The sequence below is a fragment of the Rhipicephalus microplus genome, chromosome 8 (assembly GCF_043290135.1).
Source record: "Rhipicephalus microplus isolate Deutch F79 chromosome 8, USDA_Rmic, whole genome shotgun sequence".
Lineage (NCBI taxonomy): Eukaryota > Metazoa > Arthropoda > Arachnida > Ixodida > Ixodidae > Rhipicephalus > Rhipicephalus microplus.
The window spans coordinates 14610167-14629424 of record NC_134707.1 but is presented as its reverse complement, the minus strand read 5'-3'; the positions used below and the strand labels follow the sequence as shown (position 1 = coordinate 14629424).

At 43.2% G+C, this 19258-nt stretch overlaps 1 protein-coding gene across 1 annotated transcript in view; it reads left to right on the top strand.

Annotated features, from left to right (window-relative positions):
- LOC119165209 (prestin) overlaps positions 1–18734 on the top strand; it is a 67130-nt gene extending 48396 nt beyond the window's left edge. The window contains exons 9-20 of the mRNA XM_075871120.1: positions 4018–4171; positions 5227–5340; positions 9046–9123; positions 9256–9351; positions 9901–10007; positions 10221–10290; positions 11165–11274; positions 12376–12433; positions 13698–13928; positions 17493–17547; positions 17631–17740; positions 18360–18734. Of these exons, the coding sequence (XP_075727235.1) occupies positions 4018–4171; positions 5227–5340; positions 9046–9123; positions 9256–9351; positions 9901–10007; positions 10221–10290; positions 11165–11274; positions 12376–12433; positions 13698–13928; positions 17493–17547; positions 17631–17740; positions 18360–18389 (1213 nt within the window). The 3' untranslated portion in view covers positions 18390–18734. The remainder of the gene's footprint in view (positions 1–4017; positions 4172–5226; positions 5341–9045; positions 9124–9255; positions 9352–9900; positions 10008–10220; positions 10291–11164; positions 11275–12375; positions 12434–13697; positions 13929–17492; positions 17548–17630; positions 17741–18359) is intronic.
- Positions 18735–19258: the final 524 nt, after the last annotated feature.

Sequence of the window (19258 nt, the reverse complement as noted above, 5' to 3'; positions counted from 1 at the left end):
GTTGAAGAAAGTTACCCTCACCACTCGGTGCCCGAGACACACCACCAGATATAGCAAAGTGGGAGACGAAACGTGCTGCCGCTATTTCAATAGCGGTGATTAATTTGCTGGTCGCTTGAAGATGAAGCAGAAACGCTGGAGAAGTTCTATAGGCTGAGAAAAACTGGTATTTACAGACTGTACAAAAGTTACACAAGTATGGACATCAACGTTACACACAAAAAAAAGAAAAGAAAAACACTTTGCAAATGAGCCGTCTTCTCTAGGGTGACCCTACGGAATTCAGCGGAGCCGATGGTGCCTAACACCTCAAGCCTGGTTCAGAACACTTGGCGGAACCTCGGGGCCTTTTCTTATTTGTTCGGTGCTCCACCCTTACACAACTCTCGGTGAATCGTTGCCTGCTTGTTGACTGATAGGACAGCGCACTTGGTCGATGAAAAACCCGCCACGAGGATGTCGCCTTTGTGCACGTGAAGGACTCATGCTCCTCGCCCCCAATAACATAACCAAAATGTAAGTAAGACAAAACTATAAGAAATCGTAGAAGCATGGGCGAACTCCGCGGCGCACAATTAGACAGTTATAGTATACCGGGCGTGCCGTGATACCGAAATCGAAGTGCGCATGTGCAGGTACGTACGTTACCCGTACCACTTATCGTGCGCGTGGTACCGCTTACCGTACCGTGGTAGCGTGAGCGTACGTAGTGTACGTAAACACGGCGGCGCTCTCGAATGCTCGTTTCGTAGTGATTTTGGCGTAGTTATTGAAAGATTCACCTTGTTTGCAGCAAACAACTGTTTAAACTGACTTCGCTTGCCTTCAGTTAGCTTCGATGACCGAGTATTACAGATAAGTTGGCGTAATTTTTGAGATAGCTTCTCATTTCGAAAGCGTCTAGGCCTAACTACAATATGGATGTAAACAAATCGGCAACATAATTTTTTCACGTTTGATGGGTGGTTCATATTTATTTGCTTTTATTATCAGTAAAATAAACTTGTAGCAATGCTTCGCGTGGTGGCATAGGCAGTCATTCTCGTTTTCTTTTCCTTTTTACTGCCTAACTTGTTAAAGATCTGGTAGGTGGCACCACCATACCAGCTGTGGCACGTAAACCACGTAAACGCTATCCCGTTAAACTATAGGACGCTGTCCGCAACGAACGTTTGCTGCACGGTAACGCCATTTCCTTTACCTCAGCTATCACGCTAACCGTGAACTATAACTGTCTATTATCTCGACTTAGAGCAACCCGTACTGCGCTGTGGCGGCCACAGGACGGCTTCCCTGTAACACGTTACCTTCTTGACGACGGGGCAATAATCCGCCTGTCCCCTGTGCGCTGTGAGAGGAACCGCTAGCCGACCGCACCTTGTTCTATTTATGAACTCATTTGTCCGCATAAACGTGGCAGCCGTCGAAGACATGTCAATTCAACAATAGGCACCCCAGGCGGCGACCTGTTCCGAGCTTGCCCGCTTCCGAGAACTATGTAACCGGACCATAACGAAAGGGGCAATCACTGCAGTTTCGCAATGCGCACCACTAAATTTGCAGGTGCGCAAACAGTGCACGGCCATGCCATAAGCCGAACCGATGTGAGGAGTCGCCGTGGTGTGCTGGCTCTCGGAAAAGGCCCATTGATGCGTCGTCTGCCCGTGCCGTGGGGCGATTAGGGGGGCCATCGCAATGACGTTATTATCCCAACTCTTCTGTTGCCCACGTGGTGGTTGCTTTCCTTTTCCTGAGTTAACAGGAACTCGAAATGCTCGGCCGTCTCTGGCGTTGCAGAACTACGCGGAATACCAAGCTGACGCCACACTGTCTGCGTTCGCGACAAATCCGGTTGGACACTTTTCTACCGAGTGCAACTAGAGCAATGCTGTCTGCCTACGGCTGACATGTCTGCCCTAGCTTACGGCGCAAAGTAAATGAAAGTAAACTAACTGCCGCTCAACCAATTTTAAGCACGGTCATACAATTACCATTAGCGATTTCATTACCCACCGCTGGCCTACTAAAACGAAGAAAACATTTAAAAGCACTAATGATCCATTGCAACAAAAGCGAATATCTGCATCATTTATTTCGAACATGCAGAATATTTACCAATCAAAGAAAGAGGCTTCTAGAAGAACCGCTCAAATAGATGGATCAAATTTAAACCTATCTGAATGGTTCTTTATTGTGGAGTTACCACGCACATTAGAGAACCCCAGGCGATAGAAATTTCCAAAGCCCTCCACTATGGTGTCTCGCATAATGATACGGTGGTAGTGGGGTCGTTAAACTTCGCATGTCAATCAATCGATCGATCAATCAATCGATCAATCAATCAATCAATTACTTCTCGAGGCAAAACGAAATTCTGATATATTTTAACAATAATAGTTTGCTGCTTTTTATTGCCCACTTAAGCTAGTATGTTTCCTTAAAGAACTATGAATTCCAAAGAAAATAAGAATACGTTTACATACAAATATTCTTACGAGCTTATGGCGCCAAAAAAAAAAAAACACGAAAGAACGCTTGTCTTTCTTTCGTGTTTTTTTCGCGCCCTAAGCTCGTTAAGAAGAAACCAACTCGCCCAACAAGTCACTATACAAATATTAACAGGGTAACACATGTTTCTAGTGAACTCCCCGAGGTAGGTTGCGCCTGTTTAATAAGACTTGACCAACCATCCTGTCAAATACCCTTGAACCGTTGAACCGTTTCAAGTCTTCAGGGCACCACAATCTTTGTCAAAGACGAGTACTGTGGGTGGAAAACCGAGAACTAGCGAAGTTGTAAGAAATTTTTCCAGCGAAGTTGTAGTAACCTAATGAATCAATTCGAAATTTCAGCGTTCACTCTAATGCGTCGACCTAATTGTCAACGTGACCGCGAATGCTTGGTGGTTTAAATGAATGATAGTTAGAAGCAAGCATATCAGGGATAGAAGTGTTGTCTGCATGCACGAAGTGAGAAAAATTCTCAGCTGCAGTTCGTTTGGATGAGCTGGAAGCAATATGTACAGTTTTATGCTCAGAAACGTCATCAATGACGTCGCATTCGAATGCACTTTTAACTAAAAGAGAACTGAGAAAACAAGGTCTATGAGGGCGTTTTGGCGAGTTGGAGATTTTACTGTTTGAGTAAGAAGCTGGGTTAGTGAAAAGTATGAGTTCTCGACAAATAGAAATTTCTTGCCCTGTGCAACGTTTTGCATGCCAATCCATGCCCTGTGTATTGAAGTCCACCATGAAAATGAATTCTGAGGTACCGAAGTCATTTATCCAAAGAGGAACTTGGCGCTCAGTAGAATGCCCTAACATCTAAATACCATTTATTTAAACAGTTTGCACCAAGCAAGTTCGACGTCATGTGTGTCGGGGAGCACAACTTTGTCAGAGCGAATAAGCAGCGCTGCACCACCACCTTTCATATGTGATCAGTCATTGCGCACTGCTACGTAACCGGGTGGGGTAAATTCACAATCAAACACTCCATTATGTAGCCAGGTCCTCGTTATGGCCACTATATGGGGAGAGTACGACGTAACAATGGCAAGTAAATAAACGAGTTTGTTAACAATACTTACGGCATTTATATAGAAAATACTCAACCTTTCGAAATTCCTGGCAGTGTAAGAGAAGTTGCTTTAGTTCAAGAAAACAATTTTTTAGCGGAACCAGCGAAATCTCGTTTTAAGGAATCAGTACTATTGTCACAGATGTAGCGCACGTCATCAATATAGCCATGATCATAACTCAGCTGTACTCTGGATCTTTTATCTCGATAACTGACAGTTGCGTCCCACGGTTGCTCTAAGGTCCGCACGCTCGGGGACATGTCCTCAGTTACGTACAGACCCGACCCTTTCAGTTTCGAAACATTTTTCATGAGGTGATTTTTTTCCCTGCAATTAGATTTTCATTATCAGTGCTCGTGTTGTCTCTTCACGACATCGGCCTATGCAATGATATCGCTCAATATCTGGGTGTACATCCATTGACGTTTCGCTTCTAGGTTTCCGACGATGGGTCTGCCCAACCTGAACCTTTCTCTTGTGACGAAAGTTGTCGTGCCGGCCCTCACCATTGCGATCGTGTCGTTTGCTGTCACGGTGTCCTTGGGTCGCATATTCGCCAGAAACCACGGATACGAGGTTGTGCCAAACCAGGTGAGAACGCCAGAGTTAGACAAAGCAACAGAACGAATTCCCAGCATATCCGCGGAGTGAATAATGATGAGTGAATCTAACCATCCATCCATCCGTCTACCTGTCTGTCAGTTCACTCTTGTCACACTAGAGCACGCATCGGACAGACGGACGGACACTTCACGCCACTCATCATCATTTCACTCCATGGTTATGCTATGAATTGATTTTAATAACAGTGCCATCTATATTCTCAATACGTCAACCATATAAAAACCACAAACGCCATAGAGTGATACTATTTCTAAGTACTTTACACACAATGCCATGTAGTGAGCGATTTTCAAAATTAACTAAAAGTGGCTACCACAACACACTACGAGGGAGCGGCTCACAGCCTAAGGAGCCTCGCCCCTGAAACTAAAATTAACCATGAAAGTACCTTCACACAAAAATTCGCACTGAAAATCCGTATAAATTCGCAAAGCGGTTTCTTCAGAAAACGCGCTTTTTCTACACAGCTACATGCAGCGAATAGGGTAAAATCCACTTTTTACAAAAGTTGCGCCCTGCACGCTGCGCAGGCCATTGAATGCAATGCTTGGCAGAACATTCTTGATGGCCGTAAGTGGAAGGCTGCGATGCGAAAGCACTAAGACTCCTTCGACTGATTTCGGATAGTTTCAGAGCAGAGTCATATACAGCACGACTCGTTGCACCAGTCTTGGAGAGATATAACCATGTGTATATCTTTATCGCTCGTTGTCTTATTTGCAGCTTTCCGGTTCTTGCAGAAGTCTTTCAAACATGTTTATATGTATATAGGACATGCTGACTGACTCGGTATACCTATGCCATTAGGGCCTGCAATGCTCAAGAAAGCGATCTAGCATTAGTTGCCAACGATGAAAAAAACTTGTAAATGTTCACTTAGCGGAAAGTTTGCGTGGTCAACTGATTGATTGAGTGATTGATTGATATGTGGGGTTTAACGTCTCAAAACCACCATATAAAGCGTGGTCAACTGCGACGAAATAAATTGCAGAAACCTTTTCTGGCTCTGCTTTTTTTATCAGGAACTGCTGGCGCTTGGTATGTCGAACTTTTTCGGAAGTTTCCTCGACTGCGTTCCGAGTGGCGCTTCTGTACCACGAAGTTCCATTCAAGATAACAGTGGCGGAAAGTCGCAGGTAATGTGCACTTTGCTTGTCAATAGATTTTTCTCGCTTTGATTGCCCCCTTTTTTTGGTCTGATGTGTAGGTGTGATCGAACCGATGCAGAGCTTTACGGCTACGGTTCACCTGTTTTACCACAGTTCTTGAAGGGATTAGTCCATTGGATTCGTGTCGTCCTTCCTTCATAAGGAAACTTACACGCTGCCTTGGTGGAGATTTCAAGTGTGTGAGCTAGACAAAATGGAAGTTCACCAAAAAAGAAAATCTAATAATGATTGGCGATTGAACAAGAAATATTTCGATCACTGCCAGTCATAGATACAAGCTATTATGGTCCCAGGTGAAAGCTACTATGGTCCCTGATACAACCTATTGTAGTCTTAGAAAACTACTTCACCTCAAAAATATTTGAGAATGAGACTCCTGTTATCTTAGTCTCAAATAAAAAAAATGTTTTACTCCAGATACAAACTATCATAATGGTGATCCTAGGTAAGTATCAATATGATCACTGATGCACACGAGCGTGATATGTCAAATGTGCAATAATGCCGTCACAATTTTAAAGTACTGCAATCATTAGTGAAAACTAGTTTCAGTCCTGGTGCAAAGCAACAGTCCTTAGTGCATAAGAGTATCTTAGAACAATCGAGCACTGAGTGAGTTGGTATGCCTTTGTGGATGGCATTTTGCGCAAATAAAAAAAAAAACGGATACGAAGCAAAAGAGAACACACAGGCGCAGACTAACACGAAACATATTTGAAAAGCCTAGCTTTAGGACATAAGTTTTGCTTCGAGCCAACTCTCCATCCTTCGAATATCTTGGCCTTGGCGTGCTCTGTGTAAGACAGAGTCCCTAAATGTGAAATGTCAAGATGTGTTGCCGAAGTAGCAGAGGTCACCACCCCGTTGAAGGGGAATCCCGGCATGAAATGTAAGCTGAAGCGTTTGGTTGATTTAATGGCCACTAATGGAATCAGGCCTTTGATCTCGAATAAGGAAGGGTATTTTGTTTTGACGCAAGACGGCCCCTGTTCGGAAAAGGGGATGCGAGCGATTAACATGAGCCTAAATCAAGTCATAGACAAGCCTAGACAAGATTTAAAATCAAGTCATAGACTTGAAGAAAAGGGCTGTTAATTCGTTGCTTGAGTAGAAGCTTGCCGGGTTATTCGCTGATGACAAGAGTGAGAAATGGGATGCTTTAAAACTGGTATTCAGTTAAAGCACACAAAGAAAATGACCCCTGTCGGGGGATTGTTTCGAACCGCAGCACTTGGCAGTATTTAGTGTCCAGTTACTTGCAGATGCATCTGTCGTCTCTAAACATCAAGATCCTTTGCGTTTGAAGAACTGATGAGGTCCTCCAGCTCCTGATGGCCGTAAGTTCGTCTAGCTTGTCTGTATTTAGTTGCGATCAGGAGGACATATTTCATTCTCTGGTACATGTTAGTCTTGTGAAGTTTGTGCGTGAACGTATGGAAAATGATCACAGTGAAGAATTGCAAAATGAGCGTGGTATATTTGTGGGGGTGTTTCTAGAAATATTAACCATGTATTGCAACTTGATTGTGGTTGCTTGGAAGGGTGATGTTTACAGGCAGAGATCGGCCGTATTCATAGCTCCTCGTGTTGCGCTCATATTTGGCGAAATTTTGGTGAGCAAGATAGACCGTGACCTTGCAGTGGCTGTGGATGGACTTGAGTTCAAGGTAATGCCGTATGTGGATGATTATCTTGTTTTCGCTGAGTAAAGTGCTAGTAGCAGTACTAGTTACAAGGTGCTCAATGTCTTCAAGGAGAAATGTCGTGGTTTGAACTTAACTGCCGAAGTTCCTAGGAAGAGATTCATTCAATTCCTCAACTTGAAGACCACGAATTAGCGTGAACATACCTGCTGGATGTACTTTTCGAGGTCAGTTAAGCCAATTCTGAACTGCGAGTCTCACAACTCTAAACTGGGTAAAGTGTGGATTACCATGTCTTGTCGAGTGTCCACCTTGGGTAAGTCTGGCCCACATCGAATGAAGGATGCTTTTTCCAAGCAATTCAATCGACTAGAACAGTCCATATATCCTTCCAAAACATTGGCCATTCTCAGTGAACGAGTATTCAGGAAGTTAAAAAGTGAAAGAAGGGGAGACGTTACCAGGCAAGCTCATGGTAAGGATAGGCCATTCAGTATTCCATATGTGTATGCTTTTTCTCATCGCATGCAAAAAGTGGGGAGTCAATTTGGAATTGACGCAGTATTTTGCGCCAAGAACAAGCTAGGTTGTATGTGCGCCGTGGTTAAGAGGAAAGTTGAAGGTGGCAAGACGAAAAAACGGAATGAGTGTGATGTCAAACACCGGGACAAATTGGTTCAGTCTATCATATTACACTGGCATGTGGTAAGTGCTATTTCGGCCAAACCAGACACTGTTTAAGTACCTGATAGATTACGCAAGAGATGGTTGTTGAAATTTAGGGGCGAAGCCCCTTACGCCGTGGGTCGCATGTTCCGTGTCGTCGTAGTCATTGCAGTAACCAGTTGCATGCACTGCATGTCAATAAAAATAGTGTCACCACAACATATGCAAAATGTGAATGATGATCAGTGGGGCGAAGCATTCGTCCATGCGTCCGTCTGTGCTTCCATGCGTCCGTCTGTGCTTCCATGCGTCCGTCTGTGCTTCCATGCGTCCGTCTGTGCTTCCATGCGTCCGTCTGTGCTTCCATGCGTCCGTCTGTGCTTCCATGCGTCCGTCTGTGCTTCCATGCGTCCGTCTGTGCTTCGATGCGTCCGTCTGTGCTTCCATGCGTCCGTCTGTGCTTCCATGCGTCCGTCTGTGCTTCGATGCGTCCGTCTGTGCTTCCATGCGTCCGTCTGTGCTTCCATGCGTCCGTCTGTGCTTCGATGCGTCCGTCTGTGCTTCGATGCGTCCGTCTGTGCTTCGATGCGTCCGTCTGTGCTTCGATGCGTCCGTCTGTGCTTCGATGCGTCCGTCTGTGCTTCGATGCGTCCGTCTGTGCTTCGATGCGTCCGTCTGTGCTTCGATGCGTCCGTCTGTGCTTCGATGCGTCCGTCTGTGCTTCGATGCGTCCGTCTGTGCTTCCATGCGTGTGTCCATTCATGAGTCCATCCGTCCATCCATGCGTTCGTTAATGCGCTCGTGCGTCTGTCCGTGCGTCCGTCAGTTCGTTCGCTCTGCATCCATCCATCCATCTGTCTGTTCGTCCGCTTCGCCCCACTCATCATAATTCACCTCGTATTTATGCTGCGATTTTTTTTCATACATAGGTATAGTGATGATGCCATCAGTGAACCTTCATAAACTCGAGATAGATTATCTAACCACCAAACCGGAATCGTAACCATGTGCCTTGCCTGTCCTTTGAATGTTTTTGTGAAAATAAACTTCAGTTGTTATTCCTTCTTGCCCGTATTTTTTTCGCGCGAGATGTCATTCACAATGCATAAGAGTGTTAAGTGAGAATTGAACAGACGTTTGCAGGGACATGAATGCTAATAAACAAAGAAATGCAACGAACCTAAATGGGCGAAGTTTATTAAGCGACAAGGCGGGTTCATCAACAGTTGCAGCCGCAATGTGTACCTGCTCTTCCTAAACATCAAATTTTATCCTTCCCTCTTCCCCTTCTTCGGATCAGGGTAGCACACCTGGCACAGCCCTTCTATTTTCATTCCCCCATCTCTCTCTCTTTGTGTTTCAGCTCGTTAGTATCATCAACACTGTGCTGATTGCCGTGACACTCCTGTACCTCGGAAGCTACCTTGGAAAGCTGCCTGTGGTAAGTACTGAAATCAGGCCCCCTGAACAATTACACGTGACGTTTGTATTGAACCTTAAGTGTGCTTTATAATTTGGGGGCGAAAAATGACTGGTTTGTTCCTGTGTGACTTACGCACTCACTGTTTTGTAGGCGGTGCTCGCATCGATCATCTTTGTATCGTTGAAGAAGGTCTTCATGCAAGTCAGAGATTTCTACAACTACTGGAAGATCTCCAAGATTGACGGAGTAAGGATAAGTACACATATAGGCTGCACTGTTATGTGCTACATAGAAAGCTGTACAGCCATAATTTTTTTACTCTACACCTTCTTTTCTTGACCTTTAAAAACTTTATTTTTGGCTGGCCTGTAGCCTGTAACCTTTCAGAAGGAGGGTGGGGGGGCATTTTTTGAAGGGCTTGACTGTTTTAGGAAATCATTCATTTTGCAGTAATTCCCCCTGTCAAATCAAGATTTTTGGGTCGAGCTAGGTCCTGTACTGTTCTGTTTTAACTGTTTTGCTGTGGAGAGGTTGAGGTGCCTACTGCCTCGGCTACTCCATATCACAAAGTTCTGCAGCGAAAAATAAAATAATAATACAGAACGGTACCCAAAAATTAACAATACGGAAAAGAAAAAAAACATATTAGCACACTGAAACTAGATCAAATATCATGCCAATACAGTTTTCTTCACGCAGTTCCTGGTTATGAGACTTTGTTTTGTGCACATTAAGGTAAAACTGCACATTTTGCGTTTTGTATCTGATCCTGAAACTATATTTTGCTCTTTGCAGCAAGTTTGGCTCGTGACTTTCTTCTCGACAGTATTCGTGGAGGTGCAACTCGGTTTGGTCATCGGAGTAGTCTACTCACTGTTGACTCTGGTCTACAAGATTCAGAGGTATATTGTCCCTCGAATTGTCAGACAACGTTAAGCGCTCCAACAGAGCCAGACCACTGAAGGCAGTTGTAAATGCATGGAAATCGCGCCACGTTTAGGATTTAGTTAAACCAGTATCACAGCTTGAATCTAGGCATGTGGCGTTGTTGAACTTTCTTTGCAGCGCATTAGACTACAAGACCTGATTGAAGATTTTTGTCTTTTGTATTCCAGGCCAAGTACATGCATACTCGGACAAATTCCCAACACTGACTACTTCGTCCCGTTAAAGAAATATGGAATGGTAAGTCGCGAACGAGGGGCTCGTCAATCAACACAGGTTTACCTAAAAACGTCGAGAAGTCATTTCATTATTAATGCGGCTAGTTGCTGCCTTGGCGAAGGTAAGATGCTTTGTCCAACCGTATGCTTCGGCGACACTCAGTCTTGAATGATGTGCCTCTGTTCACATCTAAGCTCAATAATTCTCGTATATATAGAGCCTTGAAACTAGCATAGGTAATTCATTTTGAGCTGTTAAGTAGCGCAAGCTTCAGGGACAAGAAACAAGAGAAAGCACACAGAAGCATTAAACTTAACACTAAAATTTCTTGAACACACGCATGAAATACCGCACACCTGGGCAGTTTTACAACCGCAAGGTAACAACACTTCCATGTGATAAGCTTCACCTCATGAACAGTTACAAAAAAAAAGTGAAAAAGAGTTACGAAATCGTAACACACCTAAAAATCACGATACACCTAAAAACACACTTCTTTTTTTACATTGCGATAGAAGGCACGATGATATACTGGCCATCATCCTTGGTCATCTTTGCTGCTTCTATTTCTCACATTTTTTGGTCGGCATAAGTGAAAAGTACCGTACATTTGTAAAACTCTAGTGTACAACCACATCTTCAGCAGTGCTTCGCCACGTGACCCTGCGTACTCACCCAACCCGCCCATATATATTTCACGTGCTTCTTCAACGAAATTTAGTGCGAAGTTTAGCGCTTGTGTTTCGCTTTCTCTTGTCTCTTGTCCCTGAAACTCGCGGTACTCTACAGTTCAATAGAGAACGAAGAAGGTCGAACAACTACCTTGATAAGTTGTATGTTGTTAATTTCGGTATGATGAATTCGCTGAGGCATTGTTATCGTTTGCATTCGCCAGGCCCAAGAAGTTCCCGGTGTAAAGGTGTTCCATTTCGGTGGGCCCATACACTTCGCCAACGCGGAATTCTTCAGAGCAGAACTTTCCCGGAGAACGCTCATCCAAGTGCGGTAAGCGTAAAAGCTTTCCGGTAATACAAAAAATTGTAAAAAATGTAATCGCAAATTGTCAGACGTTAAGGCCTAAACAATAAGGCCTGTACCTTTCCGCCTGCCCTAGCATATGAGTGGATTCTTTAAATAATTTGACTTGAATATACAGACACACATGAACACGGAGAAAACAGGAAGAGGCAAACTGACAAGCGCCACTACCTTCACGCCTGCCTTAGCATATAGGTTTTTTCTTTAAGTAATTTGACTAGTTTGACTAATTTGACTAGCATACGAGTTTTTTCCATAAATAAGTTGACTTGAATATACAGACACACATGAACACAGAGAAAATAGGAAGAGCCAAACTGACAAGCGCCACTACCTTCACGCTTGCCTTAGCATACAAGTTTTTCTTAATTAATTTGACTAGTTTGACTAATTTTACTAGCATACGAGTTTTTTTTCTTGAATAATTTAACTTGGATATACATACACACATAAACACAGAGAAAATAGGAAGAGGCATTCTGACAAGCGCCACTACCTTCACGCCTGCCTTGGCATGTAAGTTTGTTCATTAAATAATTTGACTATAATATGCGGACACACAAGAATAGAGAGGAAATAGGAAGGGGCAGACTGACAAGTGCCACCTAGGGGGGCAGAGCGTCTTCATAATTCATTGAAGAAGGTAAAATTGAGAAAAGACCGACACAAAAGTAAAAAAAAAATTGAGACAAGAGGACACTGAACTTATAAGACAGAAACAAGTTTAGATGCCATTTAACTTGTTGAAACAATACCTTAGTTAGAGCTATCATAATGCTGGCACGGCTTTGATTGAACATGCAAATGGTGATATTTTGAGTAATATTAATGGGTACCCGCCTATTTCCAGTAGCACCGCACTGCTTAGAGCACATATCCTAATTCTATAGGCGAACGCGACACTTCGTGTTGTGACAGAAATGTAAGGCCGTGGCGTAAGCTTGCCGTAGAACGAGGATAAAGGTCATGACCGTATCTTACTTATTCGGAAATATGCGGTGAGAAATGATATTGAGGGCATTGGAATTTCCTCATTGTAAATAATCGTATTTTGTGGTAATATTGCAGCAAAGTGCTTGCAGCACGGAAAAATGGTACCGCCACGACCGGTCAACCACTGTGCTGGGTGAGTGAATGTTCTTGCCCATTCAAGAAAGTTTAAAAAAAAGTACAGTGTTAGTGAATGCTAATTGTACCGCGTTTTTGCGTAATCAAATAATTAAGAAATCAATCAATGAATCATTTATTTACCATGCCCTGCTAGAACAACCATTAGAATTAAGTGCACGCTAACGTTAACTATTAATAATAGTAGTAATAAGTAGGGGTAAATATGTTAGCATTTAATATTAATAAAAATACAATAAATGTTGACACCGTAATGAAGAGCTCCGAGAATTTGGACAACCTGGGGTTCTTTGACGTGCACATAAAGCTGACCACACAAGCCTTGAGAATTTTCGCCGTCATCAAAAAGGCAGCTGTGGCGGTCGGGATTCGATCCCGCGACCTGCGGATAAGCAGTTGAGCACCTGAACCACTAGACCACCGTGGTGGATATCACCATGCCTGTAAGGCTTGCGCCCTAATCTGTGGCTCTTTGTTTGTGCAATTAGAAGAGTACACGCTTTAATTTCTTTTGATCAGTCCGTTTGGATCCGTTAGCTTAGCTTTTTCATAGTTTGTGATAAGTACACCTCATGTGACCCTGAAAAAAAATGATCTACATGGAAACACACAAGTCCAGAGCCCTTCTCTTTGGAAGCAAGTTTAGTGTTGTGTTATTTCATTGGGCTAGCTTTTCTCGATGGATCTTTTCCACATAGTTGCTCAAACTTCGGAGAGCTGGTAAAAGCTTGGTAGTTGAAAGGTCGAGAATGGCAATAAAATACAGAGCGCAGCCTTTCTTGTAAATGATTCGTCCACCTTGTGCACACCTTTCCTGTCTCGTCCAGCCATGGTGGTCAAGGCGTTACGATGCTCGATTGTCGTGGGATCACATACCACCCGCGGTGGGTGCATTTAGATGAAAGTGAAACGATAGTGCTCAGTGTACCGAAATATTAATGTGCGCGAAAAGCTCCGGACAGTCAAAATTTCCGGAGACTTCCACTAGCGCTTCCGTCGTGGTCATAAATTAATGTTGGTTTCGGATGCAAAACCCCTGCAATTATGTTATATTACCTCCTGGCTTGATTTGTCCTTTTGTGATGTGCGCGTGTACAGAAAGATATTCGTATTTGAAGTCTGGAGTTTGTCAATGCATGCCTAAATTTCATAATTTTGTGGGCCTTTTTGAAATTCCTTATGGAATAGATCTTCACCCACACGCCCTATTGTATACCTTGAAGAGCTGTTGCAAAAAAAAAACGGTCTGGTTTTCTCCCCAGATAAACGCCGTGGATCCAAGCCCACCAATGTACGACGAGCTGAGAAATTCTATTGCCAGCTTGCCATCAATGAACTTGCAGACTAAAGTACGCGTCGACGGCGATTCTTCTTCGGCTTCGTCGCTGTCCGGCCCGCCGACACCTGCGAACACTCAACTTCCCAGCCACATCGTGCTGGACTTCTCTCGGGTCACTTTCGTGGATGGCTCCAGTTCAGTTGTCCTGAAGCAGGCAAGTTCATCACGCATCTTTTCTCTCTCTCTCTCTTTCTCTCTCTTGTACCATTTATTCTTTCCCCCAATGCGAGCTAGGAAATCGTACATAAGTCTGGTTAATCGTATTTACTTGTTTCGCCCTCTATCTTGTACGCCTCGGTAGATCAGTGGCTAGGATGCTTGGCTGCTGATTCGAAGGTAGTGGGTTTGATCCCCGCCACGGCAGTGATATTTCAATGGAAGGAAAATGATTAAGGCATGTATACTGTGCGATGTAAGTGCATGTTTCTGGATTCCCTCACTACAACGCGTCCCATAATATTATGATGGTTTGGGCACATAAGCTTTCAGTCTTATGCGGTTACATTACCAATAAATAATGTAGCCTGTGCGAAACTGTAGTGCTTAGAACTTTAGCAATAGCCTAGTCTTTTGCATCCACGATGACTTTTCAGGATGACTTTCTAGAATAGATGGACTGACTTCGTCTTGCGGTCAATGCGAGCAGGTGTGATTTGGAGTTAGGTCGGCATATAGCTTTGTGATTGTACAATGTGGCTAAGTAAACTCTCGGTCTTCTCAGCATGTCAGTTTCAAACTTTTGACGTCACATTCATGCAAGGCTTCGAATTCCGAACCTTTGAAGCTTGTTGCATATAACAGTTTGTCAGTAAGATAATAACAGCGCTTTAAACGAGTATATCTTGTCGCTTATTTTAGTAATACGGCTGTATATAAAGTATAAATTGGGCAGTAGTGCTCTCTTTACAGAACAATATTTTACTTCTTGGGTCATCAAAAAGCAGGAAATCTTGCACCACTCCTATTACTAAAGGGTAGAATTATAATGCAGTACAGGGGCTGCAATACAGTATTGAGGCATCGTGTTTCACTACTTGTAATTATTGCGCATGGTCTTAACAATGATCAACGACAACATTAAATTATTTCATCTAGGCTGTTTTATGGCCGAAGCTTCTTATAATTGCCATTGGTCATACGTCCCGTGTCGTCGTTGTCTTCGTAGTAGTAGTAGTAGTAGTAGTAGTAGTAGTAGTAGTAGTAGCCAGATACATTGCATTGCTTGTCAATAAAAATGGTGTCACAGCATATCCACGGAGTGAATGATGATGGGTAAGGCGAAGCGTTTGTCAGTCCGTCCATGCTCCCGTCAATCTGTCCATCCATGCTTCCATACGTTCGTGCGTCCGTTCATGCGTCAATTCGTTTCACCCAACTCATCATCATTCACCTCGTGGATATGCTGTGATTTTTCGTTTTTGGTTTAGGCCAATGCGATCACTTAGCACTGGTGTGCACGACAAAATTATGTATTTTAGGTGTACACGTTGGAGATAATTCGATATCATGCCCGTAAATCACACTTAATTCGACACTTCCGGTTCTCAAATAAACTTTTTTTTCTGGGTTTTTTAAGATCATAGGGCGTCGAAAACTTTGAAAGCATGTCACTTTTACCGGATAGGCATTTAGGTAAAAGATTTTTCAACCCCCTCGGACCATAAAGAAAAACACTTGTGAAAAATATGAAGTCCCTCCAGAAATGCTGCCTGATGTACCATTTCTGGGCACCATAAGGAGGGGGGTGGGGGAAGGATGAAAAAATAAAATTTCTCCGGAAATGGTGCCAAAAGTACCATTTCGGAAAAAACAAAATCTCTCCAGAAATGGTGCCCAAAGTATCATTTCTGGAAAAATAAAATCTCTCCAGAAATGGTGCCCGAAGTACCATTTCTGAGCACGATATGAAATCGTCTCGAACGTGTCTGGGACACATAATTTCATCATATACACCATGCCGTTGTCAGTGATAACGGATCGCGCTATAACCTCAGAGAAAAGAAAAGGTAAGAGAGGACATTCCATGAAATCTGGCCACAGGAAGTACGGCCAAAGTGCTCTCACCAAACACCAGGGAACGCAAGTATGAAAAAAAATATAATGAATCCAACGGAATGTTATTTACAAAGTAATAACTATACACCCATATTTGGCATGTTCTTCATGCATAAAATAAATTCCTTCAATTCATTAATAAATCCCTACGTGGTTATTTTCGGTAAGCCGCACTGCCATAAACAGCATCTACGATTCGTGCCTATTCGAGTACCAGCCATATACCACCAAGCCTAGGCATGACAGCGGGAAGGTTTCATCAACGTCGGCTGCTTAGGTGTTTTCGTGTGAGGCTGCAGATGAGGCACGTTTTCACATCAAGCTTTTTGAATGACATGTTGGGCTAGTTGAGTTGTTGATTCGGAAAAAAAAGTTACAACTGCGCGAAGAAGACACCATGTAAGAAACATAACATGCCCACAAACATTGCACTTCCTGTGAGTCTTGTATGTTTTATTGCGTGGTGTCTTATTGATTGATTTATATGTGGGGTTAAACATCCCAAAACCACCATATGATTACATGCGACGCCGTAGTGGAGGGCTCCGGAAATTTCAACCACCTGGGGCTCTTTAACGTGCACCCAAATCTGAGCACACGGGCCTACAGCGTTTCCGCCTCCATCGGAAATGCAGCAACCGCAGCTGGGATTTGAACCCGCGACCTGCGGGTCAGTAGCCGAGTACCTTAGAAACTAGACCACTGCGGCGCGGCCGTGGTGCCTTATTTGCACAGATGTAACCCTTTCCCGAAGATTGTGGTGACGGAGAGGTTCTCAAAAACAGAATAAAAAACATTTTGCGGCTTTGTGCGCTGGCAAGACGTGAGCATTGTTCAACGTATGCAGCATAGCAAATCACTCCTGTGCGATGCTCTTCTCATTTGGGCTTTTTTATTCTCAGCCACTACCTTGTCGTGGAATAATAACATTGCGGATACTTTGTATCCTGTTTATTTGATATATAGCCCGCTTGTTCCAAAATAACAAGCGCGATGAATAAAGCCGCAGTGAATTATTACCTGCATCTATTTTTATAATAACTTAGTTGGAATGAAAATTATGCCATGACCTGAATTCGCCCGAACAGTTTTGAAATGGACAAAGTAGGACATCGCTGAACGAAAACGATAAACCACAGCTTGCCATTTGGCCGGATAAAAGTGGTCTGAAGTCATTCACTTTAGTCATATCCAAACGTCTGTTGCGCATGGTAATGCGAAATTCGCGCTAGTGAAACCCAAACAGGAGCGTAGGTCAGTTGCTCTCACGAACAACTAGGTGCGCCAGGGTTGATTGGGCAGCCGGTATCTAAGTGAGCTGTGCAACATAGAAATTGAAATATATTCTTCAATCCTAATAGTTCCGGGTGGTGGTCCAGCATTCCGATAGGTAGAAGCAGCTCTGCATATATACACCATGGAAACATAGTAAGGGGCAGTTTTTCTGTCTGCGTCATTGGAAACCCACGTAGGTACTGGTATAATTTTTTTCTGTTCAGCTGTTCTCTTTTGATGCTAGAACAGAATTCATTTGATATTTAATTTGGCACGTGTTTCACAATTGCACTTACTCTGGCAGAACAATTTCGCTTGCACTTGGTAACATCGTCCAAATGTTCAGTCATTCAACAGTTGCTCAGACAACACTTTGCTGTCGTTGCAGGTTCTGAAGGAGTATAGGAGCATCAATATTGTCATATACATTGCGTGCTGTTCTGGTAAGCTGCGATTCTTTCGAACCTCGTTTTACTTGAAGTGCGTGATGTATAAGGCTTTCGTTTTTCTTTCTTTGTCTTCGTAGCCCCCGTGTATTCGATGCTCAAAAAGGGTAAAGTTCTGGAAGAAATTGCAGCTTCCAACTTCTACCCTTCCGTGCATGACGCTGTTATGCACGTAGGAAAACGAGAAAACGTAGGTATCTTGCAAAAAGCGTTCCCACCTATCGGCTTTCAAGAAAGTTCAAACGCATTCCGATTTACCGCCATTGTTGTTATAATAGTGTGCAGATCAGTTTTCTTTTTGTATTGCTGCATGCGCACTGCTGACTGCGGTCGGATGCTCCGGAGAAACCACAGGCCTTTTGGTGTGGGTTAATGATTAGCAGCAAGAATAAGAATCCGAGCTGAGACAAGACAAGACGCATGCATGCAACAGTATACGCATCTGTATCCTCTTCGTATGGACGTATTTGCATGTCCGTATTTATTCCTGTGAATAGATGTATGAATTCATCCTTAGTAACAGACAACGTGTTCAGTTATTTTGTCGCTTCAGTAAGGTTAACTTCAAGCTTGATCGCACGCCTTGTTTTTTTTTTTTTTTTTTTTGCAATATTGCAGTGCAGACCACACTTTTTGAACATACAATGGGCGACATATTTGAAATGAGCTGGTATACTTGGCAATCCGCTGCCGGTGTTAGTTCTACATGTAAAATGCAATTGCTATAAGGAAAATATTGGAAGTTGTTCATGACTTGGCCTTATAAACTGCGTGAAAGTGAATGTTAAATCTCTTGTTTTTGATATTAGGAGCCACCATATGCCTTCGCAACTATATGAAGGTGAACGGATGGACACGAACTAAGATTCCCTGCGTCTACCTCGCAAGCGGAGGAGTTGTACATACAGCACTGAAACCAAAGACGCTATTGACTTGTCTTTTGACAGAAAAAAAGACATACTCCAGCGACTTTCGTAGTCATTCATGACAAACCACACTTGGCGAACATGATTCCTGCACGTCTTCAGTACTTTTAATTGCATTAGGTATATCATCAACTAATTTTAACATCCGCATGTTTTTACGCAATACGTGGCCTTGTAGCCCTCCTAATGTGTAGAGGGAAACTTGGATTATCTGCGCAATAAAAAGACGGGGTGACAATAAACTGTCTCTCACGACTATCGGCATTGTTTTTCTCTCTACTAGGTGTAGATGCCTTAGCCGTTGTCCTGGTTAAGCTGGCCGACTTGGCCGGTATTTTATGAATCCTGGTGACACTTTTCATTCAGCATCTCTACCAACTTTTTGTGTCCATGCCTCGAGCCAGACAATGTTTTCTGGCGTCCGTAAACACAGATGCAAGTTTTCCGGAACTTCTATAGTGGCCATTTTCTCTCAAAATAGCCCTAAAGATTAGTTATAAGCATCCGACGCAACCTCAAAAATTTTAAATTTCTAAAGACTATAGCCTTGCCATTTTCTCTCAAAATCATGCCGAATACAACATTTTTAAAACGCGTCAAAACGTCAAAAAACCGAAATATAGCGGCTCTCCGAAGGCTATAAATTCGTGATTTTGTTTCAAAAGTACCCTAAAAATGAAGTATAAGCATTTGAGGCAACCTTGAAAAATCGAACATTTCCAAAGGCTATAGTCTTGCCATTTCTTCTCGAAATTATGGCTGATATAATTTATTTAAAACGC